Source organism: Epinephelus moara, chromosome 21 (genome assembly GCF_006386435.1).
Source record: "Epinephelus moara isolate mb chromosome 21, YSFRI_EMoa_1.0, whole genome shotgun sequence".
Classification (NCBI taxonomy): Eukaryota; Metazoa; Chordata; class Actinopteri; order Perciformes; family Serranidae; genus Epinephelus; species Epinephelus moara.
In genome coordinates, this window is record NC_065526.1 from 25,360,951 (window position 1) to 25,382,066 (window position 21,116).

General features: G+C 39.3%; 2 protein-coding genes across 4 annotated transcripts; one reads left to right on the forward strand and one right to left on the reverse strand.

Annotated features, from left to right (window-relative positions):
* The first annotated feature begins 643 nt into the window (after positions 1-643).
* On the forward strand, positions 644-10,829 carry LOC126382643 (transcription factor E2F5-like). Of its 2 annotated transcripts, none has more exons than XM_050032634.1 (8): positions 644-919; positions 3,229-3,338; positions 3,658-3,816; positions 4,395-4,506; positions 6,068-6,392; positions 8,661-8,798; positions 9,094-9,132; positions 9,398-10,829. In XM_050032634.1, the coding sequence occupies exons 1-8, from the start codon at positions 791-793 to the stop codon at positions 9,472-9,474; spliced, it is 1,089 nt and encodes a 362-aa protein (XP_049888591.1). In that variant the 5' UTR covers positions 644-790; the 3' UTR covers positions 9,475-10,829. The 2 variants fall into 2 exon arrangements, with proteins under 2 accessions (XP_049888591.1, XP_049888592.1); XM_050032635.1 differs by having other exon boundaries at positions 4,395-4,488.
* Positions 10,830-13,617: 2,788 nt separating this feature from the next.
* On the reverse strand, positions 13,618-20,786 carry ackr4a (atypical chemokine receptor 4a). Of its 2 annotated transcripts, XM_050032401.1 has the most exons (3): positions 20,658-20,672; positions 18,674-18,750; positions 13,618-16,496 (listed from the first exon to the last, which is right to left on the reverse strand). In XM_050032401.1, the coding sequence occupies exon 3, from the start codon at positions 16,479-16,481 to the stop codon at positions 15,369-15,371; it is 1,113 nt and encodes a 370-aa protein (XP_049888358.1). In that variant the 5' UTR covers positions 16,482-16,496; positions 18,674-18,750; positions 20,658-20,672; the 3' UTR covers positions 13,618-15,368. The 2 variants fall into 2 exon arrangements, with proteins under 2 accessions (XP_049888358.1, XP_049888359.1); XM_050032402.1 differs by lacking the exon at positions 18,674-18,750 and having other exon boundaries at positions 20,658-20,786.
* Positions 20,787-21,116: the final 330 nt, after the last annotated feature.

Genomic DNA, 21,116 nt, shown 5'->3' on the forward strand with positions numbered 1-21,116 from the left:
TTCAATAGTCCTGACGTGATAAACAGTCTGTTGGTGTTATCTCTTGGATCTACTTTACTAAAGGTTTTATGGGAAATGATAATAGAAATGTATTTATAGAGCATATTTCATCTATGAATTTGCCATACAAAGTGCATCACAAATGAAACATGAAAGTAAATAAATAAAAGACAGAATCCAAAAAAAATGATTTTTTTTTTTTTTTTTTAGAAAAAGACAAAAACTGATTAAATAAGTAGATTTTTAGATAACTGTATGATGTATTATTGTTGCCATATACGAAGAAATTAATTGTGAGCACAGAGAATGGACAAATTTAGCTCAGTTTCTTTTGTCTGCCATTTTTTCTTTTAATTTAACATTTAATTAATAAACAACATGAACACAATACATTCGTAAGAAAGAGAAAATTTAACATCAATTTACTGGGAAATAAAAGAACAGACATCTTGCCAAAAAAAATGCAAGAGACGGGACAACATATGAGTATTGATTGATCAGTATCTGATCACGTTGTCTGTCCCGTTGAAAAGAGGGGGGCGGGGCTAGGTTCTGGTTTAGGAGGAGCATCACTGACAGGGAGGGGAGGGGAGGGGGGGGCACGAGCAGGACAAGGGTTGCCATGGCAACTCTAACCCAACGTAACGTCCGTTGATTTAAAAACCCCACAGGTACTGCCGTCGTCCCGTTGAGGTAACAGAGGCGGTATGTCAGAAAGAAATACTAGTTATTTGTAGTTAAGACAGACAGCTGACTTAGAATAAGTAAGACTCTGTTTTATAGAAAGAAGATGGAGTTTGAGACGACGGAGACTGTACGCTCGACACCAAGCCGCCATGAGAAAAGTTTGGGGCTCCTCACGATGAAGTTTGTCAGTTTGCTACAAGAAGCGAAGGATGGCGTCCTTGATTTGAAAGTGGTCAGTGAAACGGCGACAGCAGCCGGCTCAGTGTTGTTGTTTCTGGGATGTTTTGGGGGGAATTACTCGGTGTTGTGTAGTGCCACCTTGGGAACAAAGAACTGTCAGTCATAAACGGAGCCAGTCAGGTGCATTGATTTGGTTAACAGGTGGACTAGCGAGCCGCCATTACCCCTTCGTTTATGGGTTCAGTAACACACACTCACAAGCAGTAAACGCTGTAACGTTATCTGTTTGAGGGTATTTGTGGTTGCCAGTTTGTTGTCAGATTGTTAATGGAAATAAACCAGTTTATACTATACCTTAAAGTGAGGCCAGGGGTCCCACAAACGGTATTCTCGGATTATTGATCTCTCCCCTTTGAAGCAGACCAGCACCACAGACATAGAGTCCCATTTGAGATCATTTTTATCATAAATGAATGTATAACTACATATATGATGGAGCTTATTTAGAAATAACCAAATATAATAAGCCCAATCAGTAAAATACAATTGCTGATGTTGATTTAGACTTATAAAAAGTCCTATTAGTGCCACAGCTTGCATATATCTATGGGTTATTACAAGGGTAGCAAAAACATGATGCATTGTTTTATTTTTTATTTTTAGGGCCCAGGTTAAACTGTAAACACAGTAGTAATGATAAAATACTGTAAAACTTAATTTAGTAGCCCAGGCTACTATTTGCTTAAATCACTGAAATCAACAGGCCTATATTTGGGACAGGCGTCTATATGGGACAGGCTTTATTCCTTTCACACCAAACTGTTGTACAGCAAAGATCAGGAAATGCAATCAAACTGTTTATTTCAACTGGTGTAATTGTTACTTGTATAAAAAATAGTCTTTGGATAAAATAACAATTATGAATCATTCATCAGATCTGACGGACGATGCATCAGAGAGAGATTTATGGCACTCGATGATTATGGCACCCAGCATACCTACACACCACTTTATCCTGTTAAAACAATACTCACAACTTGGATTCATTTTTATGAAAAATCCATTGGATTATTTTGATTTTAGGACAGTAACAGACTAAAGGAGTATGAATAAATTACAGGGTAATCGAGGAATGGACACATAATTTGAAGTAGCCAACATCCAAAGAACTTCTATAAATATAAAATAAAACCGCTTGGCAGCCACACCAGGCGTCTAATTGAGACAGGTGTTTATTTGTCATATAAAAGCCAATAAAAGGGACTAGGTGTTTAATTGGGGCTAGGATTTTAATCGAAGTTTTACAGCTATTAACATATGGGGAAAAATACAAAGATTAAGAGGAATATCTAAAAAAAAAAGTAAACCTAGTCTACTTTTTCTGTTTTCCCCATTTCCACAGTGATTTTTAGATTAGTCTAAACCTCCTGGATGCCCAGACCTCCACACTGAGAACCAATAGTTAAGCACCATCTCCTTTACAGTCATCATGCCAGTTAGCGCTGCAACAAATAGTAGACTGACAGGAAATTAATCAGGAACTATTCTGATATTTAATTCTATTGAGTATTTTTTTGAACCCAAAATACTAAAACTCTGCTTCTAGCTTCTCCAGTGTAAGAAGTTGCTGCTTTCCTCTATTTTATCATTTTGTAAACTAAATATCCTTATGTGTTGGACAGCTGAAGATGTCTACTTGGACTGTGAGAAACTGGGATGAACACAGCTTTCTGATGTTTTATAGACTTGATAACAGAGAAGGACATAGTCTGTAGTATTTGTAATATATGTGCTCATGTTCCTCTGTACAATTTTGCTTTCTACCATCTTTCAAATAATTTTTCTTATGGCTATCAGTGAACAGTGAACTTTTCAAACCCCTGGCCCTCAAACATCAAGGTTGTCGTAAACTTTGTTGTATCATCAGCTGCCCTCAGGGTTTACATTGTAGATGCATCCTTGCCAGACCTATTTGAAGTGTCTTCCACAAATCTACTTCTTTTCATCACACTGATAAGTAGTTTCCCTCCCTTCTTGCGCGCCAAAGCCGGGTAATGTTTACACAGCAGGCTCCTTAGACCCTTTCCCTCCTCCTTCCTTCTCTGCTATTGTATAACTGTCCTCTTCTGCCAAGGGGGTTTTATTTTCTGTTTGTGCAGCTTAATTTGGCCAAATCCTTCATTTGTTGGCTTTGTTCGCGTCTCTTTCTCTTTTTTTCCCCCAGAAATTTTTGTCACAGAAATTTTGTGTCTCCTGTTGAAGCCTGGTAAAAGTGTCTGTGATGTTTTTTTCTCAACAAGAGTTCATATTAAGCTGCCACTCAATAAGACCCTTTATGGAAATGTCTGTTTGAATTAACAGGCTGCAGACAGCTTGGCAGTGAAGCAGAAGAGGAGGATATACGACATCACCAACGTACTGGAAGGAGTGGGGTTGATCGAGAAGAAAAACAAGAACATAATCCAGTGGAGGTTTGCAAAAATTAATTTCAGATTTTTGAATCGGTGAAATATTTGTAAGCAGTTGCCTTTAATATCTTTGAACTCCTGTCAATGGGAAATATTTTAGAGCACTCCCTGTGCTTTGTACATGAAAAGTAGCATCTTCCTCCCTCACCCTTGGCTCAGTAGCTGGTGAATGCCAACATTTTTTATGCTGTTGGCAGCCAAAGTTAATTTTAAGTTGAAGCTGTTAACCTGAGAAAATGGAGAAAAGCATTACTTGTATAGGACTGGTGCTCATACCTCAGTCTTTCTTCTCTTTCTTCTCTGATCTGATTTCTTCTTTTAGGGGGGAGAACTCAGGCAGCCAAACTCAGGAGGTGCTGGACCAGGTGAAGGGTTTGAAAGCCCAAATCTCTGAGCTGGAGGCCCAAGAGAAAGAGCTGGACAACCAGAAGGCATGGCTAGAGGAGATCATCAAACACCTTAACCATGACCCCATCACTAGCACATATCCTTTTATGCCTGGCATTAAAGAGAGATGGTTTGCTTGTTCTTATTCTAAGGCTGTTCAGTTTTTGTTTGCTGTAATTCAGGTCAGTGGATTTGCATATTCCCTTTTTTTCACTCTCTAATATTGAGTACACAAACTGTAATTTTGCATGAACAAAGAATGTCAGACAAATTAAAAGCAGATACATCACCATTTTCTACAAAAAGCAGCTTACTGTTCAACTGACCTTAAGTGTTTAAAACATTTACTACTGGAGCTCCATGTTTGATGTCATTGATCTTGATTTGTATTTGTCTCTTTCTACAGTTTGTAATTCTAGTCCTCATGGGGCCCATTTTATTAATTTCAGAGGAAAGAAATCTCCACTTGATCCTTTTAACATTGTTTGCTTATTGAACAGAGAAAATACTATAAAGGGGGGATTATAAATCTAATTGCTATTGTCAGTCTCCTGTGAAATCACAGCCAGGCTAATCCTGACTTGCACAATGCTCACAGTCTTGTTTTTCCAGTTTATTGTCTCCATTTCCCTCCTAGAAGTAATCCTGCTCTTATTTTTCTTAACACCTCTCCACTTATAAATTTGTCACACATGAAGACATCTGCAGTGCCTTCAACGGAGACACTGTCCTTGCTGTCGTGGCTCCTGCTGGTACCCAGCTTGAGGTACCTCTACCTGACATGGTTCGTCTTACAAGCTTTCATTGGTGGTCGGGATACATGGACTTCTGTAATAGTCACCAGGAGGACAAGTTTTCTCTTATAGACATTATACATTTTAGGAAAGCAGGCTAATGGAATAGTAAGTTTCTTGTAGCACGTGAAGTCTAACTGAATATAGGCAACAATCTTGCTAGTAAGGCACAGAGTTCTCAGCACACTTGGCTGCTTAGCATGTATCGCCTGGAGTTGAAGTTAAACAGAAACTTTGGTATTATTTAACCTAAAATCTATTTTCCCATGTTTTTTCATCTAAGTGAGTAATGGAGACAACAATTTATGACACTGGCCCAGTATTGAGAGAGACCGTGACAAGACTGCAGTGTAATCCCTATGGGCAATTGTGTACCATTAATTTAAGTCCACTAGAAGTGCTTGTTTTTGCCACTGACAGGCTCAGATTGTTATTTTAAGTGTCTGATAACATCATGAACAGGTCCCTCCAGAGAAACGAAACGTTTTTCTGTATCTTCTGTTTGTTATTGTGACTAAGCCTCGCTCAAGGAGAAGGTCTGAAATCTTGCAAGAGGTGACTCATTGCAGTAAAAAAGCAACAGTGGAAATGTTAGTGAGAGATAAAGAGAGGAGTGCCAGGAAAGGTTTGTTGTGTTAGAAAGGATAGCTTAGTGTTATCTAAGAGATTTTCAGTGTTGTTGCTGAATATTTTGCTGATTTTGGCAATGTGGAAAATATATCAGAGACTTTTCCTTGAGCAAGGCTTAGTTATACACATAGTCAAACGGACCAGATCAGGGAAAGGTAAGGAAAAATATTCAGTTTCTTTGTAGGGTCTTTTCTGTAATGTTGTCAGACTCTTCTAAAAACAACCTGGGCCTGTCAGTGACAAACACAAGCACTTTTACATGAATTGTACAATTGCCTGTAGGGATTATGTTGCAGCTTGTTTTGCTGCAGCAGCTGTCACAATTTCCCTCAGTACAGGTCCAATTTCAAAGAATTTTGTTTCCAATTAGACATAAAAATATGGGAATATCGAGGTTCAAAAGTACAAAAGCCTCCCTTTAATAACTTGAGTGAGACCAGAGGTGCTGTGCCTTAGCTTCCATTCATTAACAACCTGGTCCGAATGATGACTGTACTCATCTGTGCCGGTATTAATCCTGCCGCCACTTGGGGGCAGCAGAAACAAGTTGTGAACACAACACTGTCGTACTATCACCTTTTCAGTTTATAAGCAGAACTTGTTACGAAAAGTTGCCCATTCAAACATCCAGTAGTTACGGAGCAACATTATCATTCATTTTGACTTGACTTTCTGGCCATCCGTTGAGTTTAAGTCCAGTGTTCACTCTCTGTTTTGACCACCTACTGAGGGAAATAAAAGCTGCACTGTGAAAACGAGTGAGAACAGTAGTTGCCTTAATAAAACCAGAAAATGAGCTGAATGATGCCCCGTAGAGTAAAGTGTCCTCTTTAGCATTCAAGTAGTCATGTGATCCATTTTGTGTTTAGATTATAGCTGTTGTAATGATGCTAACATTATCTCCATGCTGCTGAGCCGCAGGGCCAGACTGGTCAGAAGAAGTACCAGGTGAATCTACACAGCCACTCGGCTCCCATCCAGGTCCTGCTCATCAACAGGGATCCACACTCCACAATACCTGTGGTCTTCTCTTTGCCACCCACTGATGACATCTGTCCAATGCCAACTCCACCCAGCACCCCCGCCAGCCTACAGAGGTTCCCTCTCTCAACGTCCGTGTACTCCACCTCCAACAGCGCCTGCTCGTACTGCAGCCAGGACTCTCTGTGCTCAGACCACCAGATGGTGCTGCCAGAGCATGATGAAGTGCTGACGCCATCATCCACCCCTCCTGATGTGCAGATGGGTAAGGACAGGGACTTTGAGAATTTTAATGCTCATTAAGTTCCCCTAGAAAACCACCACATGAAGTTGCTTGTTTTAGACCGTAGTGAACAAAATTTAACAGACGAGAACTTGGCTTTACAAGCAGATTTTTATATTTTAAGCAGAGAAACATTCAACACATGCAATAGAGGCTTATTGATAGTAGGTATTAAATGAATAAAGCCAGCCTCAGCTTCAATAGCTTATAAAAATGAATAAAACATTGGTTTAAGGCCACATTACAGTCCACACATTATAACAATAGCAAAAAAAAACACCCCCATCAAAAATAGTATCACTTACATAGTGAATAAACAGAGAGGTTTAATTTTTCTTTCGAAAATCCTCCATCACAATCTCTCTGAAATAACATCCTCCACCCCATGAGTCAGAGGACATTAAGATTAAGTTCCTCCTAATTGTTTTGTCAGTTTCACTTTTTGTCTTGTGTCTTATCATAGTGTTGGATGTCACAGTGATGGATGTCTCAGTTAAATGAAAGCAGAAAGACCAGTGTGGTACTGATGATATTGCCTGCTGAAACAAGCCCACTAGACATTTAGACTCAGTTGCCTTGCCACCCAACCAAAACGAATGCAGCAAAGTAATACAACAGACCCACAAGTGTGTGTCTCGCCCTCGTTCCACAAATGAATGGGAAGCTAGTTTTGATCTGACTGCACCATTTGGACACAGCTAATGAGTACTTGGCATCAAAGACATTATTCATTTTAATCTGTCAGGTTGAATTTCCAACTCCTAAAGCCATTAGCTGATCTCCTTTTAAGTGTAACTCTACTCTTATCTACTCAGCAGCTTGGAAATATGTGATGATCTCCTTGTTGTTGAAGTGTGTTGCATTCAAAGACGCCCCCATGTCCAAGAACTGAAAGTAGTGCATTGCCGTTAAGACAAGAATCGTGTGAATTTGGTTGAATATTGCTTAAAAGTTTTGTTATCATCTGACCCAGGAATATCAGATGTCAGCTTGTCCTGACTTGCAAGAGCACGATAAGTTCAAAAAAAGGACTGCTTGCATCTGTAATACCATGTGATCATAATGTAACTGACACTGTGTCAGTCATAATGGCTTGCCTTACTCAATCAAGGTTAAAGTTTCAAGAAGTTGATTTTACATTGTACAGTTAAAATAAACCAGAACTAAAGGTTGTCTGGACTGTAAGGAAAAACATCTACAAACTTATGTTAAAAAATGGTCATTAGTAAGACATGGGGCAGCAGATTTGCAGCACTGTAATGCTGCAGCAGAGACATTTTGTATACATATCACACATGACACCCTGCATTGCCTTGTTTCTGTAGTTTTTGCATTTGTATCTGTCCCCCATCGTATCATGGGAACAGACTAAACATAGAATAAACTTCCAGTGTTGGTTAAAGACAAACCACTTCCTCATCCGGATCCAGGTTTCTAAGTTAAAAGTCTATATATACGAATAAGCAAAAATGATTACATAGAAATATGAATAAAAGGCTGAGTCAGGAAAACTGGCCAACGTGCAAACTGAGTCACCCAGTCAAAGTGAAACTCAGTCTGACCTTCCTTCCAGTTAGACACCATAATGCTGGGAACTCTGACTAACCAAATATACCGTCAGGGGCCGATTGTAAGATAGTGGGGCCCCTTGGGCATAGATATGCAAAAGGCCCCACCACCCCTCCTGCACAGGAGAAGAAATACAGACTATGTGATGGTTTTGCCTCTTTTTGTATTTTTTTGTCTCTTTGCAGTTCCTTTGCATCTCTTTGTGGTCATTTAAAAATAATTTGGATATAAAGGGGTTATATTTGGGATTATTTCTTGGCCAGGCACAATTACTTCCTGGAGTCTTTTGCTTTGATCAGCTAACCAGCTGCTGGATGTAGCATAATATTGTTATCAATCATATAGTATCGGTCTTCTCATCTAAAGTAACGAAGCACATTTCTGAAAATGTCATAACTTTTAGCTGAATCCAAATGTGTGACGTCAAGCACACTTGCAGACCCATCTCAGACCCTGAGGGTTGGTTAAATCCACAATTCAAGTCCACAGGGACTTCTGCAAACAACTTCCGTGAATTATGTCCACAGATGTCCACACAGAAGTCCACAGACTGCAAACTGAGTCAGTTTGGGGTGCAGATTTCACCAGTCCGTAACATTACAGATAATCCACAAACAATTTTCCAACAAAACTGTACTACGTAGCTAAGTATTGTTGTTGCACCTCCGATGCTCCCTGCAGAGTGTCACAGTCAGTCCACAGCAGTGTTGGAGCAGCAGCAGATGGACCTAGGGGGCCCAGAGTTCCAGTCTGTACTGGACGTGAGCGGCCTGCTGAAGCTCAACGCTGCTGGAGACCACATGAAGGACGACAGAGAGGGTAAGGCACAGGAATGTGAACCCAGCTACACTGTTGAGTCTGTAATTGCATCCAGCAGTGAAGCTCAGGGGCAGTTAGATGTTTGTTTCACAGTGGTTTCAGTTATGGTTCTGACATCTGAGCTTGTTTATACTGACAGTTTTGTTTACAAGCTTTAGGATCTGACCTGGTGACAGAAAATGGCTAAATAATTTATAAATGTTTTTGCTATACTACTTTATCCAACTTTAGTGGTTAGAAATTGTTACACAGTCAATAACAGTGAAATGAAATGGTGTTTTTACTTCTCTTGTAGAAGCTGTCGACCTGATTGATGAGCTGATGTCCACAGGTGGTAAGCATCTCAAACCCTGGCTTTACTCACTTTATAAATGTTCAACTTAAAATAAGACCAGCTACACTGCTACAGATCAAATTTGTCAGCAATCCAAAATACAATTTAGGAGACATTTTAGTGTGGACCAAAAAGGTTGATGGACCAGTGTTGCCATTCACAGAGCTGTGCTGCTAGCATGGCTAAAATCTGTAAGCAGTCTGTCTACCTGTCTTTGTCTTGTTCATGTTTTACAGTGTGTGTTTTTCTGTTGATGCTCACACAGGAATAGACTACAGCTTCAACCTGGACGACAATGAGGGAGTGTGTGACCTGTTTGATGTGCAAATCCTCAACTACTGATGACTGACAGCACCTCTGCAGTACTCAGGAGGCACTTTTGCCTCTCTGTAAGGACGCTTCAAAGATGCCTTTTCCCATTTTTGTTATAATTGCACAGTGATACTATACTATACTATTGTTATTTAAAGAAAAAAACCTTTACACACATTCAGGCTGCCAGACAGCTTCACTTTACCACACTGGCCTTATGCTTTCAGCCAACACAAAACAAAGTAAACTAATTCACCATGAGATATTTATGTAACCACAAGACATTGTGTGTCCATTTTATTGATTTTCTGGGTGAATATCTACGACGTAGCAGAGAAATGAGAAGCCAGGAGAAATCCTTCAGCCTCCGACTGCACTTTTGCATGTCTGTATCTTTGTAATGTTCCACATCCTGTGGATATCTGGGACTTGACAACTGCTCTATTTGCCGCGTATGAACGGTTGGGACTGTGACAGTGTTTGCCTTCACAGTAACTGGTAATAACACAGTATTGGCTCCTTTCTAATATTACATACAGGGTTGATGGTCTCGTTCAGGGTATGTGAGTAACTTTCTGTTCATGGAAAGTGATTGTATAAAAACCTACCCAGTGCTATAGTTATATTTGATAAATGGCATATTGTATTTAATGAGTGAATGTTTCGGTTACGTTTCTTGACTTTGTTCTCATGTAAAAATGCCAGAAAGATTTCATTTCTAAATTATTGTGTCACTGCCATTTTAGGCCTCTAATTTTTTTAATGTTTTGCATGAAGAGTTATATATTTGAATAACTAATCTCTTTTTTTTTTTTTTTTTTTTTTAATTTAAGAAAAAATATTCTTGGCTCTAGTTTGTTGAAACTGAAGCTGGTTGAGTGCCTTAATTGTAATTTAAGAAGTGAATTAGCCATATTTGTGATTAAAATATGAGATGTTAAGAGCCATAATTGGCCTTTTTGTATATTTATAGTTTTCTTTCACGACAAGAAGTCATGTTTTTGTTACATTTTGTTGTTTATTTGCACATTTTTTAAAGTTTTTTCAATAAACAGATTTCATCTTGATTTACAAACTTTGCTTTTCTGATAACTAATGATCATAATTTGATTCAAGAAACTAGTTGAGGAAAACAATTCCAAACTATTTTAACATGAAGCCTCTTAAACTTATCATGTAAGACTTGTGGGAGTGTCAAGGTTGTCTCAAACCATACCATTTGTTAATCACACATTATCTAACTGATCCCCAGGTTGAAACACTTTTTTGTTTTTTGGCCGAGTTAAATGTTTTGCACAGTTAACAGATGGCAAACCTCAGTGAAATGGTTTCCAGATGCGCCCGCATGCGTGCCAGAGTATGACCTGCAGCATCACTTGATTTGTACCAGGTGGGATATAGGAAGGCAGCTAAGAAAAACATTACAGTGGAAAAGAAACATTTAGAACTTGTGAAATTCCAGTGAGAACTTAGTGGGTTTACATTTAGTCTCAGAGATTAATGTGACAACAAACTGCAGCATGCATTGAGACAAAATAAAAAATTCAAAAATATTTAAACTATGTAGTGCTGTGTTAGTTTTATTCACAATTGGAGAAGATGTTTTATTTGCTGATGAACTTCCCTGTGTCAGTGACCTCTGAACTTTTATCCACAAAGTCATGCAATGAATCTGCTTCATTATTTGTCAGTTCCCTGACATCACATACAGAGTTTTTATTGTCCTTGCATTCATATAGCACATTTGTTTAGCATAACTTGATTTGAACCAGCTATAAAATCTTGGAGGAAATTGTGCAACATCTGAAAACCTGCAAGTTTTTTCAAAAATGTTTTCAACTGCATGGTATCAGACCTTCTGCACATAGTGAACACTTTACGCCCAGGCTGTTTCCCACAGACTCTAAAAACTGCAGCTCTAAGCCACTCTTAAAAAGTTGATATAAAAAACAATTCACTAATGAACAATTTAAGCACAAATCAAACCTACCATTTTTAAGGGAAATCATTGAGAAGGCTGTTTTTCAACACCCACTTGGCACCTAACAAGTTGTTCTGAGGTTTTCCAGGCAGGTTTTTAACTACACCACACACACACACAGGCTGCTCTTGTTTAATAAATAAATTAGGAATTCCAATGTGTTTTTTCCATGGCCTAGGAAAGTTCCCTCAGTGTTTGGGAACAGGAGCTACTCTCTCTCAAAGCCAGAAACCAGAAGAGGAATTCTCAAACTTGTGATGCCATAGGGTATTTTACATAGAGATAGCGCTACACAGCTTCTATGAAGTCCCTTCTTTAAGCCTCCTTTGCATTTTTACACAGAACAAAATGGCGGTGGCATCATTCAGCTCCAGTGTGTGATTATACACTGCATTGCAGCTTTGCAGAATCAAACGAGGTGTGACAGCATGACGTAACACATCAGCATTGGCCTCTAGTGTGACATATATTCGTCAGTACCACTGGCAACATTGGCATCAACCTGTCAATAACAATCATTTACTCTACTTATGTTTTCTTTTTGATTCTGATGAAGACGCAGTTGGCGTTGAAACGTTAGTCATTAATAAATTCATCACAAGTGATCTGAGTGCTCAAGTGCTTTTCTTGTGGATTCCTCCACGGGGTTATTTTGATCTATATGGTTCTGTTCTGAGAAGCACCGACCTCCAATTGCGGAAGGGCTGAAGCGCAAGAGATTCCCTCTACCCAACAATCATTTACTGTCTTTGTGATATGGTAGCTGGTCCCGACCTCTGGTCAGAGCCCAAGGAGCTCCTAGACATTGTTTTCCAAATTTGCAGACATTTGTGGCCGCTGTTCTTCTTCTTTGGGTTAGCCGCTAACTGCTAACTGCTACTTTTTAAATCTCCCACGGTGGGTTTCACACATAACATGTCATTAAAACATCACACCTGTTCCACCCGTGGTCCTGTACCACGGATTGTCCTGTTCTGTTCCCAAATGAACTTCATGCCCTTGTAGTGTTCTCAGTCTGAAGCAGAAAATGTGCCATTATCCTCAGAACATTCCCCTGGGTCATTGAGAACATCTTTCCCATTTTATTGTCTGTGGAGCAGCTCCAGATTTTTTATCCTATTACATCGTAAATTTGAGTTTCAGCACTCTAGTTTTTGGATTTGGGAGAGAGTTGTTCATGTTCACTAATATTTTTTGACTGTCTTAAACCATAGAAATAACATATAGGGCATAGCTCCCCTTTAAGGTCTTGATTGACTACTGTTTAATAGATACTAGTAGTACTATACTATTCCCACATTAAAGACTGGAAACTTGATTGGACTTTGCAGCACAGTACTAATCTGGTCTCAATCCTATTTGAAGAACAGGGACTGCTTTGTATTTATTATTTTATTTATCACACATCTGAGTATCCAAAAATTACGTGGAGTCCCCCAAGGCTCTTGTTCTGGGGCCTCTTCTGTTCTACATCTGCATTCTTCCACCTGCTCAGATTGTGGAAAACGAAAAGTATTTTACAACAGTTATGCAAACCACAATCAGATTTATAAAATATCACTTGGTGACTATGATCTCGCACAAGCACTGAGTAGGTATAACTGGATGTGCCAGAAATCTAGATTTCTTTTTTTAAATATCTTTTAAAAAATGTCTTTCTGTCTTATTTAAAGCACTCTGAATTGCCTTGTTGTTGAAAGGTGCTACACAAATACTGTAAACTTGCCTTTTGTACAAGGGGATGTTGCAATATGTTTGCAAAGGTCAAGCAAAAATAACGCTGACTTGTGTTTATCTAAATAGGAGTGTGCTAATACTGGACTTTTTAAAAGTGAATGATTAAATATTTGAATGTGCGCAACAACTCCTCTCTCTGCCTCTCTAAGTGATCTCACTGGGCTAACTCAGTCTTAGAGAAAAACATCTCAATTAAAAAATAAGATTTGCAACTGTCAAGAGAGTGACGCTCATCACCTCGTAAAAAGGTTACTAGAAGCTGTTTTCCAGCGTGTTGTGCACACTCGGCTGCAGAGATAAACTGTGACGTCCATGTGCAGTAAATGCACCTCAGACGTTCTGGGGAATTCAGGAAACTATTAAAGCCGAGGTTTTCCACATAAAAGGGAGTTAAATCCCACTGGATGTAGATTTGGCACAAGACTGCAAGTAACACCACCAGAGTAAACAAAGTGAAATGTGGTATCTTTTAATATTCAGGAATTTGAAGTCAACGCGAGGTGAGAAATAAAACACATGATTAAAATGTACACAGGTCAAGTGGAGCAATATTAGAGATAGAAAATCATGCTTCTTTGCTTCATATTGGAGGTGCAGGCATGTGTAGTGCATCTGGTTTACAGGCTGTGCAGATGTGTAACATCAACTTAATCAGGAATATTTTTCTAAGGTGATTGCAATAAAAACAAGCATTATTTCAAACAAGTTGCAATTACAAAGTTCCAGCCCATTTAGTTTATAAAATTGACCTCATTATTCTTCTTGTCTTCACTTCTTCTGTTTCATCTGTTGCTGTATAGTGTAATGAAAAGTATAAAGTTCAAGTATTTATCTTATTTTTGTTTGCTTTGTGGGCAGCTTGAAAAGTGTTAAATGTCACATGTGAAATCCTGGAGGTTTGTCACCTCATAGATTATGATTCTGTTAAACTTGTGGAACAAATGTAAGTCAGAGTTTAAAGAATTCATTGTCATGCTAACTATAATAAATACTGTTGAAATAAAATATTGCTTTCACAACACATTCTCACTCCCAACTCATCAAATACTGCCACTTGATCAGTGGCGCTAAATGTCAAAATGTGACTCTTCAGGTGCCACTCTAGCGTCAGTTTTGAAGGTTGAAGGACAATGTGTCAATTTAAACTTGTTACATGCATCGTGTCTTTTCAGAATAAACTTGCGTTTTCACAGCAGTTGGAACTTGTTACACGCAGAACATAGGTAAAAAACTTTGTTATTAGGTTTACTTTGGTACTGAGGTTTTGGCATCAAAAGCACATGGTTAGGTATAGAAAAAACATTTTGGTTTGGCATAAAGTAATACATTTGTTACTGACATAATCAGTGTTGGGAAGATTGCTTTCGAAATGTGATAGGTTACAGATGACTTGATACCCTGTTATGAATGTCATAAGAAATGTAACGATATTACTTTATTAAGGTAATGTGATTCATTACATTTGGTTACTTATTGATTACTTTTGAAACAACTTGGCAATAAAACTGAAAAATGTCTGGATACAGGCTATGCAAAGAAAAAGACATTCCTGCATGGCGAAAATGTGCAAAGTAACAGAATGACTGTTACTTTTTTACATATAAGCTTATTATGAAATATGTATTTGGATATAACACTGTTGTAATCATCAACATTTTGATTGGTAACTGTAATTTACTCACATATTTTGTCTCAATAACTGTAACTAATCACTCCCCAACACTGAATGTAATGCAAATGCAGCGCCATGTGACATACGTCACTAGCACAGTATGCTACACATTCTAGCATGCTAGGTTGTCCTTAAAACAGTCCCTTCAGGATTCCACAGGCTGTCTTTGTGATTGTTGGAGTGAGACCAGGTTTCCATTGGACCAGGGTATAGAATCTGACAAAACATCACTCCAAACACAAAACCAAGTCCCTTTTTCATTCATAAAAAAACACCAAAAACAATATAATATTCTTTGGTCTTAATAAGTAAACCAAATACTTTGCTAAAAGCCATTTTAACAAACTAGAGGAGGAAAATACAGCTGACAACCTCCTGTTTTTAATGTGGAGAGAATTACATGTTAAAATATCAGTGGAATATTTGTACACCTTAATGATTGTCAGGCATGCTTCTACTGCTGCTGTATCTGCTCTTCTACTATAATAAAATGATTCATATAGATGTCTTTTAGCATGACACTCCTGTGCTCACTCATATTGAGAATGTGTTTGTCTCTTGTGATGCACTGTGGGAGTTAAATGACATTTCCATCTCTTCCTCCTCTGCAGGATTTTCTCTCCTCTTCCTCCTCTTCCTTCTCTCCTCGCCAAACTTCTTGGCCACTTTCATCATGTGCTGCTTGAAGGACGAGCCCATGAAGGCGTAAAGGATGGGGTTGAGGCAGCAGTGAGTGAGGGCCAAGCTCTCTGTCACCTGAGTGGCATGATCCAATACTTTGCTCATCCCACAGTGGGTCACTAAGGCATAGACTGAGTCCATCGCTCGGTAGACCTTCAACACGTTATAAGGCAGCTGAGTGACCACAAACACACCCACTACTATTAGAAGGACACGTAGAGTTTTCCACTTCTTCCCTCTGCTCTCCACAGGGAGGGCCTTTAGTGCCTGGCCCACGCTACAGTAGCAGATCACCATCACCAGGAGAGGAAGCAGGAACCCCAGCAGCACCTCTGCTATCTCCAGAGCAGCTTTACCTCCTCCAGCCATCGATGGAGGGTAGACAGCCAGACAGACGTTCCTATTAGATGTCCATCCCACCTCTGAGAGTATCAAATCAGGGAGACCAAGGATGAAAGCTGTCGCCCAAACAACTAAACACACCTTCCAGCAGTGTCTCCTGCTGAATATCCTCTGCAGCCGCCCTCTTTGGTCTTCACCTCGCACCCTGGCTAACGCCAGGTAACGGTCCAGGCTGATGCAGGCCAGCAGCAGCATGCAGCAAGTGAAGTTGACCGTGTAGCAAGCTGACACCATCTTACAGACGACCACCCCAAGCTCCCAGCCCCTCGCCGCATCAGCAGCCCAGAAGGGTAGCGTGAAGAGCAGGAGCAGGTCAGCCACAGCCAGGTGAGTCAGGAAGGTGTCCGTCATGGTCTTGAGGCGTTTGTGGTAGGCATAGACCGCCACGACTAAACCGTTTCCTGCCAGTCCCACCACCAGACACAGAGTATATATGATAGGGAGGAAGAGGGCTGCGAAGGAACGGACGTCACCCTTCTCACAGAGGGCGGGGTAGTCGTCGTAGCTGAAGTTGAAGCTGATGTTTTCATGGTAGTAGTAGTAGTCCTCCTCTGAGACATCCATGATGATCAGACGAAGCTGTAAGGGAGGACATTTTAAAATTTTAAACATTCACAGATATACTTGTGCAACAGTGTGCATACACAGAGCAAAATCACTAAGTACATGCACTCAACTACTCCACCTGAAGTCACAGTGAAATGGCAGATAATTCTTTAGCTTCTGTTACGTTACAATTCAGACATGTCTGTAATAACAGCAGGACAGGACCAAAGGCTGTAAAATTTTTTAGACAGCAGAGATTACAAATAAATGAGATGGAAAAATGACGAAGAATGTGTCTCCATCATAGACTGCATAAAAGAAGTGGAAGTTGCCACCTTGACGTCACCCAGTGGTTCGTTGACTACCATTGTGAAACCTTAAATTTGCCATTTTGGTCATTGCTGTCTTATTTTTTTTGCAGCCAGAAGTGACCATATATGGATGAGAGGGTGGAGCTGTGGAGGAGTGAGGGGTGGATCTGACTGAGAGAGCGCTGCAGTGGTAGCCACTTGTCGATCACAAGGTAAGCACGCCCTTAAGCATACCCTGCTTTATCATCTATTTAACTCTAAATTGGACCATAATTCACAAAATGAACATCATACTGTGCTGAAGAAGACTTGAATCTAGTGATTGAGACCATGAACTCATTACGAAAACATTTACTGAGGTAATAAATCAAGTGAGAAGTAGGGTCATTTTCTCATGTACTTGTACACAATTGGACGCCCCCTGTTGGTCATTAGAAGGGATGCAGATTTAAAGCATTTCCACATTAGCTTTGCTTCTCAGACCCGAAGATTAACCCTTCACCACATATCACATTTGATTGGATAAAGAAGAGTCATCAAAAATATTTCTGTGTTTTACAAGAACAGTAAAGGGGAATTTTGATAAGAAAATACTCAAAGAAAATTATGTTTTTGACACATACCACCTGTAATAACAGATACATGAACAATTAAGATGAGAACCAGGGAATTTGAAAATATATTTTTCATCCCACTGTGTCCTCAAACATTAAAAATTCTGCTTGAGCAACAAAATCAAAAAGAAAAACAGATTTAAAACTGCCAGAAATGTCACAAGTTACTGCAGTGCCAGTGTCTGGATTTAATGTTAAGGAATAAGCTGTCTTTGTCTTACAGCTGAAACAGAAAAACTACAATTGGCAACAAAACTGGAAAACACTGTATGTGGAGACATGAAATCCTCTAGTTTGGGAAGAAAGATCTAAAGACACCAAAGTCTGCAAATAATTTTGTGACTGTAGGCTAGTCATTGTGCTGTGATAACATCATTGTTAACATCTGGATATGATGTCCTGACCCGAACTCTTCCTCCCTGTTGTAGCGTCACTGAAATAAGTAATGTGAGTTCATTCTGCCTCGCTGCAGAGTGATAAGAGCAAAGAGTTTCTACAAGTGCAGATAGTATAAACTATCACATTCCCCTGGAGATCCCCAGGCTGAGACCAAGAGTTCTGTTAGGCTACATTTACTTTTTCTGCAGGGTTCTCCACCATTAAATCTGGCTTTCACCAACAGGACATGCATGTACCTGTGCATTTGAAGAACAGCCAATAACAACGCCCTTTCTCTGAACTGACCTTTGATCGGCCAAAGTCTCCCGTCACGGCCTAGGTTTTCTAAAGCATGAAAACAGAGCCAAGAGGAGGGGCAGAGGTATAGTTTTCTTTCAGTCCACTTGAGTTACAACATGCTCGCAGTTTGAGATTTTTTGCCCAATGGTGCCAAAATGAAACTGCCTACCCCAGCTTTAATAGGCTGATGACATCCCAGTCAGGAGAAGAATTTTAGTGGAGTGAGCATGAAATGTAAATACTCAAGTTAGGCACAAGTGATTAAAAAATGGACCACAAAAAGGACTACAGTGCATGAGTAAATGATATATAGCCAGTTAAATGTTACAGAAAGTACACAGCAGTAAGGAATTAAATCAGTTCCACCAGCTGCAACATAACATGCTGCTCACAAGTTCATGCCTCAGCAATAATAACCCATTAATATAAAAGCTAATTCTAATATAAGACACAGAATGATAAACTAAGGAGACACTTCAGCTGTTTATGTAATATTAGTGTAATCTGCTGTGATGATACACATCCAACTGATCAAGAATACAGATTGAGGCTACCTTACAGGTTAAAGATAATGCAAGCAGTTAGGCAGTGCTGGATGGATACTTACAGCGTCTGTTCATCTATCTGTCCCGTCTGTTTGCACCATGTGAGCTCAAAGCTTTGTTAGACTTCAGACTGAGGGCTCTGTGTGGAGGGGAGGGTTCATTTGATTTCACACACAAGTGGGTGGGAAGTCACAAAAAAAAAACAGCCTCGTGGGAGTCCAGTGATCGACGTAGAGTTACAATTATCTTTGCAAAGAATAAACTAGGCAAGCCCATTTACTGTGGGAAAGTTGCCCCAGTGGATCTGCCTGTAATGATAAAAGATCATTTCCCTCTGGATATTAGCATGTAAAGTCCAACTGTGGCTCTGCAGGTATGATAAAGAGACACACACAAAGAAATGCTGTGGTGAATGTACACTCAGATACTACTGAAGCAGGAACTTTACATGTTATTTCTATTGCTGCTACAACATTCTTCCTCCAATCCCTGGGTCTTTAACAGGGGGTCCAGGACCGGTGGTTCCTCTGAGGTACTGCAGGGTGGCTGCCAAGTTAGTGTTTGATAGGTTTTTAAAAAAAAAAAAAAAATTCTTTTCAAACATTAAAATATGTCTGAAAATACACTGAACATGAATCCAATATATTTTGCCTTCTGCAACAAGGTATCTCTGTGAAAGTGGAGTTTCCTCCTCACCTAACTGAAAGTCAGCCCATTCTCATTCCGAACTCGTCAAATACCAACGCTTAGTCAGTGATCTCAGCATCAGATACCAACGCACAGAGGCAGTTTCTAACCAACAATTGTAGTATTAGGAGTGAGGAAGTCCCTGTCTGGAAGTTCCTATGTGGAACTTCCTCATGATGTAAGTATAACCATACTAACCACAGACTGTTGTTGCCTACATATACACATATGCCTACATCTAAGGAAATAACCTCAAAACAAGGTGTTTTAACTATGTAGTAACATTATTTTGAAAAAGAGTGTACGCATGTAGTGAGCAGAAAATGTACATTTCCTGTGAAAATGGAAATGTATTTTGAAAAGACACAATGCGTCTGACAAGCGTCAATTCAGACGCCATCCAAGAACGTCCAAAACTGACGAAGGAGGCTACCTATAGCATGTCATATTTTGACATTTAGGTTCACTGACCAAGTTATGGTATTTGACTAGTTTGGATGACAACAGGTTGAAAAGCAAAGTTACCCCAGAGATTCAGATTAATAATACGTCATTTAATCAACAAATATATCACAATGTAATACTACAGATTAAGTTATGATTAGATTTTTAAAAAAGGGAGGGGCCTACTTTTTACTTGAGTAAAATGTTGTAGTGCAACACTTGAAACAGAGTATTTCTACATCATGGTATTGCTACTTTTATTTAAGTAAAATATTTGAATGTTTCTTTTACCACTGGCAAAATACTGTTTATTTGTTTTAGATATGCACTTACCCTAAAATCATATTAGGTTTTCGCTATAGATACCTGACCTAAAGTTATAGCTTTGTGAATGGTAATAACTGACGGTGACTCAGTTATGTATGTCAACATCCTCTGAGCTCTTTTCTTATGTGGTGGTAGGACAGTTACCAAACAATGTTCAGACAGACTTTAGTAAGAAAAGCAACCTGAAAATGGCAAAATGTGATTTTGAAAAGTTTGAAATGATGCCCTCAAGTACACGTTTACACTCTAAGAAGCAGTGAGCAACAAAAATGAGTTATTAAAGATGTTTTTTTCCAACAGAAAATACCAGTGAGTTGTATTTTGAGCAACAGCTACAGAATATCAGATATAAATCACAGTGTAAACCCCCCCCTGACAGTGAAGACTTTGGTTAAGTAGCATTTTCTCTCATTATTTACTTACATTTAAATCTGATGGGAATAAAAGACTGGCAAAAGTCCCCAAAATCTGATTCAATCAGATATAAAATCACAAATTACTTGTAAATGTCACCATCCTGCAGGAGTATAGTCACTGTAGGATATGACTCATGTAGTTAATGTGAATCAGTTAAGAAACCAGTCTTACCGTTTGTCACTGTCAGCGAGCCGCGAATGAGTCCAGCTTCAAATCCAGCCGAGTCTTGTAGCTCCGCACTGGAAACACACTTCTGAGAAAGATGACTCAGAGAGAGAGAGGCAGAGAAGTCAAGTGACACAGTAACAAGCCACAACCTAATTATTTGTCTGGGCTGTTTATTGAGGAAAACATTTCTGGTGTTTGAACATGACAGAACGTGTTTACACTGAGACTAAAGCAAAAAATGTTAACAGCATTTCAACACCAGAGGAACGACACAAACAATCAGTCACTGATCCACACATACTGTAAAAGTACAGAAAAGAGGGATATATAGAAAGATGTATTTCAAAAACAATAGTCTAACCTGCACTTTAATCTTTAATGACATAGAAAATGTTTAGTTTAGCAGTGAAATAAGAGCACAGGTATGCAGACTTGGGCAAAATGTGCAAAACCAAGAAATCC

What these genes read in the sequence shown, in the direction of transcription:
- LOC126382643 (XM_050032634.1), top strand. Translation starts at nt 791, where the DNA reads ATGGAGTTTGAGACGACGGAGACTGTACGCTCGACACCAAGCCGCCAT. An exon ending in AGGTACCTCTACCTGACATG is followed by an intron (nt 4,507 to 6,067) that starts GTTCGTCTTACA and finishes GCTGAGCCGCAG; the next exon opens with GGCCAGACTGGTCAGAAGAA. An exon ending in CATGAAGGACGACAGAGAGG is followed by an intron (nt 8,799 to 9,093) that starts GTAAGGCACAGG and finishes CTTCTCTTGTAG; the next exon opens with AAGCTGTCGACCTGATTGAT.
- ackr4a (XM_050032402.1), bottom strand. Translation starts at nt 16,481, where the DNA reads ATGGATGTCTCAGAGGAGGACTACTACTACTACCATGAAAACATCAGC.